A 12,033-nucleotide genomic window follows, 5' to 3' on the forward strand; every position below is an offset into this window, starting at 1 on the left:
ACCAGATTTTAATCAATATAGAAGAGTATCTAAGCTAGAGCTTTGAGCTGTGTTAAATATCTTTGTGAACATCTGTGGCTCAGTCAGGGTTATGCCAACTGTTTCAAGAAATGTAGCACCGTTTTCCTTTAGATGAGCGACATGGAGAAAAATGTGAAAACATTCAAGTCTAGGTTTTCTGGCTGAACCTGTTCTCTACATACATCCTCCATCTGACTTGAGGCAGGAGTGGAAAGAAAATCTTCTAGTGAAATCTGCAGGAATTTTCATTCAGCTGTTAGAGATGAGTTTGGACTGAATTTTGTGACATCCTTCTGCTGTCACAGGTGCTGGTAAACCTGTGTTACTGGGTTGCTGCTGGTGGATTTAAGGTGTTTGTTGCTATATGTCAGGCAGCTTGGAGTGCCTGTTAGGTTTTTAGGTTTTTTTTTAGTTAAATTGTCATCATTGTTGTCACAGGAACCAGACTTTTAAAAAGCAAATCTAAGCTAACAAGATCTAATACTCAGTTCTGATAAATACAAGTTTATATGGCTAAAAAGAAAAAGGATTTTGAGCTGCAGTTTTACAGAAGGCAACTTAAGATCTGATCAATTTTTAGTCACTACATTAAACTCATAGTTCTCTGAAGGATCATAAAAAAATCACAGAACAGTTCAGGTTGGAAGGAGTGTCTGGAGGACATCTAGCCCACCTTCCTGCTCAGAATGCATTCAGCTAGGTAGGTTGCTCAGGGCTTTCTCCTGTTGAGTTTCAAACATCTTCAGACATGGAGACTCCACAGCCTCTCAGCCACCCCATTCTGGTATTTGGCTGATATTTGACCAGCCTCATAAATAAAATAATTTCAACTTGTAAGTTATAGCCATTTCAGAGCATAGAACTTCAGTCAGGATTGTGACCTCGTGTTTAGCAGCTCTTTATTCACAGAAAGACCTGAGTGACTTTGCTTAAAAGGGCTTTATGAATCCCTTCCCCTCCTGAAATGTATTTGGGATACTTAATGCCTCTGTGAGTCTGCCTCTTCTCTTTTTAAATTGGAGCGGTTGTGAATCATCCTATTTCCTGCTGCAAAAAAGACAAAAAAAAATCCTTAAGTAATTGTGTGACTGCCATTAACACAGCTTTCCATGAGAAGCACAACAACATTAGTAGTCAGAGGTGATGTATTGGAGCCTGGCAAATATTGTTGTTATGTGTTCTTTCAAACAGCAAAAACACTTTCTGCAGCTGTATAGGTGGATATGGCTTAAGCTTTTACCAGCATCATGTTCAGGTAAAAGGGGCCATGAAAGTCTGTAGTGGTTCACTAATCAGATAATACTTTGTTCTTGTCCCTCCATAACTATAATTTTGACAACGAGAGGAGCTGCAAATGGAGGCCAACATGCTGAAATCTTGCTACTCCTGACAATGATAGTGTTGTCAGGAAAGGAGAAAGTGGCTGGAAGACCACAGTCGTGGTCTCACAGTAGCAACTGGGAGAAGTTTAGGGAGTGTTGCTGCAGTCCCTCAGAAGCTGGGACAAATTAACTGTAGGTGCAAGAAGGGTACTCAAGACCTGGAAAGTATCTGTAGCAGTGCTATGTGTTAGTTGTGGGAGCGACTGAACAGCTTTCTTTTGCTATTGGGGTAGTACTTTGACTCTCATCTGTGTCCCATGAGACTTGCTTTATACTAGACTATGTGCATGCATCTTAAGTAGAAGAAAAGCATGTTACACCACAATAGTAGCAATAGTAGCCTGCAAATTGACTGAAATAATGTCATGCTACCTTTAAAAACATTAAAAGGTGTTACTTAACCCCCTGCTTAAAGTTTGTGCTGCTTGCTTGTTCTCTTTTTGGTGACTGTTGGAGGGACTGATACCTTTCTTAAGTGTTATCTCCTCACCAAGGAGAGTCTGAGGTCCCATCAAGAGAAGCAAAGTAAACAGAGTAGCATTGAGAACAATTGATATTTCTGATTTGAGTTAAGCTCATTTCTGTATTAGGATAGCATGAAACACTGCTTTTTGCTATACTTTGAAAAATGTTTCTCTGTCAGCCCTCCTGTTTGGATGCTATGAAGAGCTAATACTTTGAAATAGACAAATGTTTGTATAGTCGAGCACCTTAAAATGCAGTGGCCAGAAGAGTGTTTGGGAGAAGAAGCCCACATGGATGTGAACTGAAATTACTGTAGGAGATCTAAGGGCATTGCTTTGATTTTAAAAGAGCTTTATAAGGCTAAATGACGTTGTGACAGTAGGCTGTAAAGATGTTATATTTGCTATTGACCTATCTCTTGGACTTTTTAAAAGGTGTGAAAATACTGATTAGAAGTTTCAATTATTTTATTAAATAATGTCCTACTCCAGAGGGATACAGCTCCCTTTTACCAAGATAGCTCAACCTTAAGATAGTTTGGCAAGTTGTACAGCATACAATTTGTAACAACGGGTATTAATGCGAGGTTAACACATGATGTATAATAACCTCGTGGACAATTGACACTTATCTGTTTTAATCATATGGAGTGACAATATTCATATTAAAACCCAAGTTATATAGTGCTATCACCTTGAATTCCAGTTTTGTGTATTCTTTCATTTTTGGTTTATTCCTTCCTCTTACGGTAAATGTTCTTTTTGAATTTCAGAGTAACTGGTCTGGAAGCTCTCATGATTCAATCCAATCAAGGAGAGTGGTCATTTCTCACAACATGGATAAAGCACTGAAAGAAGGTGAGTCTTAAGTTGGACAAAGGAGTATTAGATTCTGAGCATCTATTGTCCTCTTGGCAAACCATTGACTTCACAATATTCCAGGATTTTAGAATATAACCCTGGTTTATTCCTTGGCACAAAGGAAAAGAGCAAGGTCTAGATCTTCTCAAGAGATCTACTGTAGTAAGTATTGTGGTGGTGTTTTTGTAGTTTAACTGATATCTTGTCATTTCAGTGGCTTTTTTAAACAGAAATATTTTGAAATAGAGTCTTTAGTACTTGTGCATGAAACGGGTAACATTTCAAAGATTCTTGATTGCATTTTACTGAACTGATAAATCCTATTGGCTCCTGTAAACAGTCTTCTCATTAAGTGGAATTCTTTCCACAAGGACCAAATCTAAAATCAACATTTGTGTTTCTGGCTGATGTAGCTTATGAAATCTACAAATCACCAATAAAGTCACTGGGCTTTAGACTGTAAAATGTGAACAATTATTATATGGATCTAAAATATTTTGTTTACGGTTCTGTAAAGAAAAATTCCTACTTCTACACACATTTTTTTCACCTGACTCTTGGTGATACAAAATATCGTAGAACTTGGGATAGTGTCAGTGTTTGAAGCAAATATATTATGATTTATTACCGAGAAGTTTACGTTAGTTTGGAACTTAAAGATGCTTTTTACTTAAAGATACTTAAAGATGCTTGCACATTAAAAGGATAAAACACATAAAGAGTTGTATACTTTAGCTTTTAAATTATGTGTTTGAAATTTGATGTCATTTAATCTTCTGTAAATATCTTACCTAATTGTGAATATTTTTTTCCATAAGATTTCTTTGCAGCACTGTGGTTTTTCCATTTTTTTTCACATCTGGAGAATGTGTTTTAAAATTAATATTACTTTAAACAGATTCATTGTCATATAAAAAATTCTTGGGAATTGTAATGTTTTCAAAGTTATTTTTATTAATAGCTGTTAACAGGATATGTAGCTAAAATATAAAATTTGAACACTTGACTCTATTATGTTGTGTTTCTGTATAGGTGAAATATTATAATTTGGTTTTAGTCATTATTTTCATCTGGAATCTGTGAAGCAGAGGATTCCTGATGATGTGAAAATGATAGCGGAGTGTAAACATTACATGTGTGAAACAAGCACTAACTAGTTATTTACTGTGTTCTCACGTGTACTTTAAATTTTGGATAACCTACTTTGGAGTTTGAAGTTAAGCCTTGATGTAATTGGCAGAGTCAAAGGCAGTAGGGTTATCTGGAGACAGGCAACAGGTATTGTAGAATACTGGGGGAAAGGCAGTTGTATTACACTTTCCTCCTGTTACTTGCACATAGGAGTAACTCATGTCTGTAAAAAAATGTGGGAACTATCTTCATCTAAGGTTATTAATCCTGTACATCATTCAGGTGGAGGCATGAATCCATCCTTAGTCAGTAAGGCTGAAAGAAAGTTAACAGTATTTAAGTGATTCATTTTTTAAGATTGAGCATTTCCTGTTTTGACAGCTTACTTGCTTTTCTGCTATTTCTTTTCAGGGTAGCTTTTACCCTCCATTCTGACTCTGAATTTTGACGAGTAATTTTGTCAGATTTGGTATATGTCTCCCAGTTCTAAGTGACTAATGAGGCCAACTTCTTCTCCATTACACGGTTTGACAAGGATGAGACACTTACCACACCTAGGCTTTAACAACCTTGTTGGATTTAGAAGATGTCCAAGTCAACTTCAGTTTGAGATCCTGACTGAATTCCAAAAAGAAACATTTTAGTTTTTTCTTTAGAATAAAATGATCAGTCTATCTGAAAATAGACAGGATACATTCCTTTCCCTGTGCAAGTTCCAGAATTTCTCATTGTCTTGCTATTATGAATGTTTTTTTTCAAGTTCATGATTAAATCTTTATGAATAACGATATAAAAATGCTGTCTATGTTTTTGCTAGTCAGTGTTAAACCAGTGAGGATTTGTAAATCCCAGGCATTTTTACCTTCTTACTAGTTAGGTCTAATATACTGTTTAAAAAATGCTTTAAAAAGTCTCAGTTAGTTAGGAGACTGTCGGTTCTCCTGAGGTTTTAGTCTTGGGAACCAGTTCAGGCCCTTTGCACCACTTGAGGTTTTAGTAGGGGTTGTCAGATTATCAGTCAATGGGGTTTTGTAGTGTTGTTTTAATCAGATTTTACTTTTTTTTTTTTTTTTTTTTATGCTTGATGTTACCTTAGAGATGCAAGGATAACATTTTTCTGAGGAGCAAGCATCACTGAATTTCAGAAGTGACATTGCTGGTTATGAAGAGACAGCTCCCTGATTTAATTCTGACTTCTTCAGCTGTTGTTCATCATCTACGTAACTAAGTTTGTCTAGAGTTTACTGTTGCACCCCTCTAGATAGACAAAATGGCCACTGTAGAAATTGCTTTCTACAATGATGATCATGAAGTGCCACCAAGAAAGAACTTCTGTTTATGTTGGTTTACAGCTCAGTTCTAAACCTTTTTCCTATCTCCCGTTGACACCACCATAGTATAAAAAGATGGTTCTTCAGAGTACTGCTTTATTCTTAATTATAGCTTGCCTGAGCTGTAGATATGAGGTGAGGGAAAGCTGTGAATTAACCCTGCCACTGTGTAGTGTGTTTTATGAAAGCTAAGCATTGGAAATCAGAACATGTGTTATGTTAGAAAAAGCTTTTCCTTTCTGAATACAGTAGAAAGAGAAGACTTTTTAGTTGTAACACCCCGAGTCTCCTTTTTTAACTGGTAATACTTGAACGACTAAGACTGAAATGTGTTTTTACAGTATTTTCCATGTTTTTTCTTGATAGATTGATTTGATTTTTGTTTATCCTTTGTTTATCTTAGGCATAGAAAAGACGACACACTTTTACAAAATACTTTTAGCCTTTTAATGCTTCCCGTGTCTTATCTTGTAATCTCATTTTCAGCTCATATCATATGGTGTTTCTGAAGAGAAACTGCTTAGTCAGCCTCGTGCTGCTGTGGTGTAGTATACCGTTTGGGCTGAGGGCTGGAGCTGTCAGTAAATTTATCTGCCATGTGTGTAGCTGCTCTCCCAGAAACTGAATTTCATCTTCCATTTTTATTGCCCCTATATCCTGTGGTCTTTTATGTTGTTCTTCACAATCAGTCTTTGTCTCCACTGCTTTGGTAGTGTCAGGAAAACTGGTCTCCAAATTACTTAGTCATAAATGACTTAATAAAGTAGGTAAGTAAAACAGCACAGGCTGTAGCACAAATTTGAGCAGAACTCTACTGCTAAAATTCTTCTGCTGTGAAAATTGACTGTTTATTCATATCCTGTATTTCTTAGCTCAAAATATTTCATACCAAAGCACCATCTCTTCACAGTGGTTTGTGTTCCCTCAGCTCTGTGTTGAGGTCACCTTGATGGAAATCATTCTGGAATTTAATTAGATTGCACCTGTCTTGACTGTCCATGTACTTGTTGACCCCTTGGAAGTCCTCCCTTACATCCCTAACAGAGTTGTATATACAGAAGGATTTTTTTCCCCAATCTGTGTAATTTCCCAACTTAAGATCTACACATTGACATTTAAAAAAAAAATTACAGTAGCTTCTGCCACAGTATTTGAAAAACTATTTTTTTTTCCACAGCTCTTAAAAACCGAGCTGTTTTGGTCCAAAATATGAGCAAGACTTAATTTGAATTCATGTTCTCTCTGCTACTAGGATTCAAAGACTTGGAGCTAAGAATTTTTGGCAAAGGATACATGGACAAAACGATTTGAACAGAAATTAGATATTTTTTTTAATGCATTTTCTAGATCTTTTTAACACATTTTTTTTTCTCTACTGCTTATATATTTGGAAATTTCCATTTTTTCGTGCATGTTCATAACAATTATTAAAAGTAAATGTCAAGAAATTTTACTAAAAGTGGTCCAAGCAAGACGAAATGAGAGACTGTCAGGGTGTGACCACTTTTGCACAAGGGCTGTTGATCTATGCACAATGATAACATGTAGTCTGTTAAATGTGTCAGTTTCACAGAGTTTGAATAATGTTGTAAAATGCAAGCAAACCAAGATATGCAGTATTTTTCCAAGCACAGACTTAACACAAGAACCTAAATGTATAAATCAATATTTTTAGTAACTGGGGCAGGTTCCTGGTCACTGGAGTCTGGGCATTTGCAGAGTGTTGTGCCAGCCTTTATCACTGTGGTCTAAATAAAGATTTAGGGGGCATGAGAAACTTCAATAAATGAAGTTCATACTTAACATGATACCTCTTAATCTTAATTTGTATTGTATAGCTAGAACATAATAAAATCTAAAATACAATAAATGGCCTTTATCTCTTTAAATTTTAGAATTAATGTCTTGGAAATTATAGAGTTGCTTATTCAGAATATTTATTATTAATTTTTAGAGATTTATAGGGGCTCTCATACTTTTGTTTGATTTTTGAGGATGAAGATAAGGCATTATTTTTTTTTCTAATTGGCTTTTGGTCAAGGAGAAAAGATAGTGACTGTAATTAACAACTGAGCATTTAATGTTTACTGCTGTGTAGCAGTTCTTTGCCAGGTACTTAATAGTGGTATAGTCTGTCATCTTTTTCCATTAATTTTTTATTGAAAGTGTTTTTCTTCAGGCATAGCTTATGATTACCATTCCAAACATGTTAAATACAGTGTTGTATTAGCACATGGTAATGTTTCTTGGCTGTTTGATGGTGGCTTTCTGATGCAGGATCTTAAGACAATTCATATTGATGTTGCATTTCTATTTTAGAGATTGCAGTGCTTACTGTTGCAGAATAAGTCAAGCCAGTGTTGTAGCTATACCTTCTCTCCTGTTGTTCATATAGTTACAGAAGAGTTTTGAGTTTGGCCATAACTTAAAATAATGATTCAAATCTCTCCAGTGTTTTCAGGAAAGGATACTAACTTGCCTGAAACTTGAAAGTCTGTGTCTGCATTCACATAGGGAGAAAATATATGGTTTGTCTTTTATTGCAGCTTTGAGAAAATGGGTAGGCACTTAATCCTTGTTATTCAAATTTCTGTGTTATTTTTCATAAAGTTGGGTAGTGAATCCTCAGCAGAGGAAAAACTGTCTAATGGGAAGCTCTGCAAATTGCAGATTTGAAGCCAGTGTCTGACCCACTGGCTCTTGTGGTGACACTGAAGCTCTGAATGAATCAATGTGGAAGAAAGGATAGCAATTAATTTTAGACCTGTGTGGGGTTAGGTATGAAGGAAAGATCTAGAGGGGTGTCCTCACCTCCCCACAAGCTTCTGTCTCTCTGCTCTTGACACTCCTTGTTTGTATTAAAAAGAGTAATTGTTGAGGCTGAACTTTACATTCACGTGGAAATGACTTTTAATCAAATTATAACAACTGGGGACTTGGATCTGATGAACTAATTTAGAAAACCCAGTAGAAGTTTTTGCAGTTTTGCACCAGAGTCATTGCTGTCAGTTCATCTGATCTGATGTTTCATATTTGCATTATCTGAGTTACAGTATTGTCCTAAAAGCGTGTTCTGCTTCTTTTTATTCCTTTCTTCTCTTCTGATCAGTTTTTTTCAATGTGTTAGAGAACATGCAGTGTAAAATGATGAGTAAATGTATGAGAAGATTTCTCCTCTGAAAGAAGCAAGCTGTGCTCTATAAAATTCTTACATTTGTTTACTGTATTCCTTCAGAATGCTGAAAGAGGCACCAGCTGTATTGGTAGGCATGAAACTAAAGCAGCAACAGCACATCATGCCCAGAATGATGCATACAGATGACATGGTGTCTTACCTCAGCACAGACTGTTTTTAGTGTCTGTAGCTGTTGTTTTAACATTTCTTTAGTTATTATTTTTGTATTAAGCAAAGTCCTAAAAGTGATCTTGTTGCACATTTGGGCACACATTCTGGACTCTAAAGTACCTCGAATTCTATAGAGAACAGCATGGTTAAACTGTTGTGATACAGGAAGGGCAACAAGGCTCAAAAAGGATTGGGAGGCTATAGAAACCATGTCAACGAAGAGAGTTTATAAAAGGTAGTTGCAGGAAGACCGGGCTTAAAGTGAGGTAATCCATTGAATGTAGTGAAAGTATGTAACTAGCAGAGAGAAACACAAGTGAACTATTTATTACTTGCATGGTGATCATGGATTGAGCTCATTTTGGATAAGAGTTGCCTAAAAATGGAGTTATAGATTCAGGGTTGATGGGAATGGATACGTCTTCTGAAGGGGAATATAGTCCTAAGGGATCAAGATACAAGTTTTATTCTTGTGCTCCTGTTTAGTAGGGCTCTGTCTAGAGGATATTTGTAGGAGCCATCATTCTGTAGTGTGACTTGGCATCTAAGGCAAGAAGTACTAAGGAAATATGTTACTTTGCACCCTTGCAAAAGGTAGAAAATGTGTCTGTAAGAATATCTGAAAAAGTTGTTATCTGCCAATGATGATGATAAATACCCTAATGCAGTGTGTTTTAAATATGCTTGAGAAGTTCTAGATCTCTCACAGAGTAGATGAAAAGGAAGAATTTGTGCTACCATTTACTTTCCACAGCATTTCATATATTGCAACAGAAGAGAGTAACCAAGCTGTAAAAATAGGTGATTGCAGAAAGATATGGGGACAGCTGTGGAAAAATACTTAAAATGTGCATTGTTATAGGAGACTTGAGATAAGTAATAAAAGTTTTTACAATACTGTTCCCAGTTGCTCTTCAGTGTATAGAGGGATTATTCCTCAGTTTGCTTATTGGAAGATAGCTACCTTTTGTAACCATTTTTATTACTTTGTAGTATTTGTGTGTGAGAGTTTTCAATAAAATAAGATTTCTTCTGTTTTTAAAAAAAGTAATGACATTGGTTATGCTTCAGCATTGGAAGTTCTCATCCTGTAATATGTCTCTACATTTTTTTTTCTTTTAGATTAGAAAAACTGCCGAAAGCTTCTATTTATTTGTTTGTTTATTTGAGCAATTAATATAAAAGGCTTGAAATGACTTGGCAAAAAGCTTTTAACTATATATTTCAGCTTACTCTGACTCAGTTTCTTTCATTATAAACCTGAGGAAGTTGATTTATGAAGCCTTTGACTGAATTTTAGCCCTTTATTTTGAAATGTTTTTATGAAAGTGATATTAGATGAGGTCTGCTAGTATTTCAAGCAGGCGAAAGTATTCAACTTAAGTTGTTCTGCTTTTAGTATGTTATTAGTTCAGTGTCGCAGTGTCAGTGCCAGGGAGCTTTTTTATAGTTTACTAATCTGCCAAACAAACAACTTGCATGAAAGTGGAAAGTAAGAGTCACATGATTACTTTCCAACATGGGCCTACACTGACAAATGAGATGTGCTTTTGATTTAAAAAGTCTAAAATCCCCTGTTTGGTAAAAAGCTGCTCAGATTATCAGGCACTTAACCTATTTTTCCCCCTTCTTGTTCAGTTATCAGTCTGGTAGATGTAAACTGACTCCTCTTTCCATGCCAAGTTTTGCCCTGTCTCATTGTAACTGCTAAACATGGCTCATGCATGCTTGTTGAGAACCTCCTGCTCTCTCCTGGCCTCCAGGGACAACTGACATAGTGAAACAGCAGTAAAGCTGACACTAATGTTGTCAAAAAGCAAAGCGAGGAGGGTAGAAGATAGTATTGCTATGGTATTTGCAATTACAGTAGTCTTGGTTATTGCTTGTAGATATGGTTTGGAATACCTTGCTGTTTTTGAAGATCATGTTGTCTCACTAATCTACTTGTTCTCTTATCTCTAGTTCTTCTGATCCTATAATGTACTTTCTGCAGTGTTGTTCAGTACTATATATGTCTTTTGAAACCTCAATGTCTCCCCTTTTAATTTTGACTTCAGAGTGGAGACTACTGAATTAATGCATAAAGGCTGATTTCAGTTTGCAACATTCAGACACAGTCAAATTGTGTGATAGTTCGTATAACCAAATCCACTGTTGAGAAACAGGTATTAGTTTGAGGTTTCTGTGTACCTAGTAACCTGACTGTTGGAGCAAATCCACTTACAGGCTTTGCTTTGCAAAGTGACCTCCAGTAACCTGTTAGGTGCAGATTTCTGTAACTTTGCCAACTTTATTTTCCTTGGCAAGAATTCTAAACCCAAGGAAAATATGAAACTTCTTACCTATCTAATTTTTTAAGAGAAGGGTGGAGGACTCCGTTTTTAATGTCTTGGTGTTCCTTCCCCTTTTGCAGTTTCTGCTATTTATTGTTTTGTTTCTTCTTTCAGTGTTTGACTACAGCTATAGAGATTACATCCTGTCCTGGTATGGGCAACTCAGCAGAGATGAAGGGCAGCTGTACCAGCTGCTATCTGAAGACTTCTGGGAGATTGCCAAACAGCTGCGACAGAGGCTGAGTCACATTGATGTAGTTAAAGTTGTCTGCAATGATGTAGTGAAAGCTTTGCTCTTGCACTTCTGTGATCTTAAAGGAGCCAATGCAAGGTAAAAACAAAACTTTGTGTTTCACTGGAATTTTCTGCCTCTCTTTACTTTCAGGTGTGATGTATCAAAGTAATGAAGAGCATAAGGGTTTCATAGGCAAATACTGAAGAAAACAGTCCAAGCTAATAACGGTTTTAGAGACAGGCAGGCCTCAGGGCATCTAGAAGACCTGTGGAAGGGAACACTTTTCCTTATTTTTCTCAGAGTACAGATTTACTGCTGTTTCTGTTGTTTTGTCCTTGAAACCTTTGCTTATGATAGGAGGTGGGCTGCCTGAGCAGTTCCTGCAAGTATTGTTAGCTTGCAAGGGAAAGGAGAAGTGCTGTCACATCAGTCAGTGGTTTGCACCTCTCCTAACCTTGCACCAGGGTTAATTCTGTTCAGTTTTCCATTTCTTCTAGTCCTGGAAGGTGAAGCCTTGTGGCTTCTATAAGTGGCCCGTCCTGCAGTAACAAGATTTTTCTGCTGGAAAAAGTGTTGGCTATATTTTCTTTCTCTTGTTATCTTGCTAATTCCATAGCTTATTTTTTCGCAAGGCTCTCCACCAACTTGAAAAGGTCAGCTGTCCACTAAATACTAGAGTTGCACCCAAATTGTAATGAAAATGGTAACTCTTAGCCTATGCAGTTCCTGCATCTGAGTGCATAATTTGTGTAATTGCGCATGGAATTTGAGCTTGTGTTTGCACTTACGTGAGCTCCAGTTACCCTCATTTTAATGTACTTTGGTAATTCAGATTTAGACTATACATTTTATACGATGAAGTTGTTTTACCCACAGTTGTATTTGGATATTTTAATGCCCTTTCAGTGTGAAAAGATCTGCTGTTTCCT

At 36.5% G+C, this 12,033-nt stretch overlaps 1 protein-coding gene across 1 annotated transcript in view; it reads left to right on the top strand.

The window, feature by feature from the left end:
* The window catches only part of SNX25 (sorting nexin 25), a 91,204-nt gene that overhangs the window by 10,906 nt on the left and 68,265 nt on the right, over positions 1-12,033 (top strand). The window contains exons 2-3 of the mRNA XM_061994339.1: positions 2,641-2,725; positions 10,984-11,200. Of these exons, the coding sequence (XP_061850323.1) occupies positions 2,641-2,725; positions 10,984-11,200 (302 nt within the window). The remainder of the gene's footprint in view (positions 1-2,640; positions 2,726-10,983; positions 11,201-12,033) is intronic.

This window comes from Colius striatus, chromosome 3 (genome assembly GCF_028858725.1).
Source record: "Colius striatus isolate bColStr4 chromosome 3, bColStr4.1.hap1, whole genome shotgun sequence".
Taxonomy (NCBI): Eukaryota; Metazoa; Chordata; class Aves; order Coliiformes; family Coliidae; genus Colius; species Colius striatus.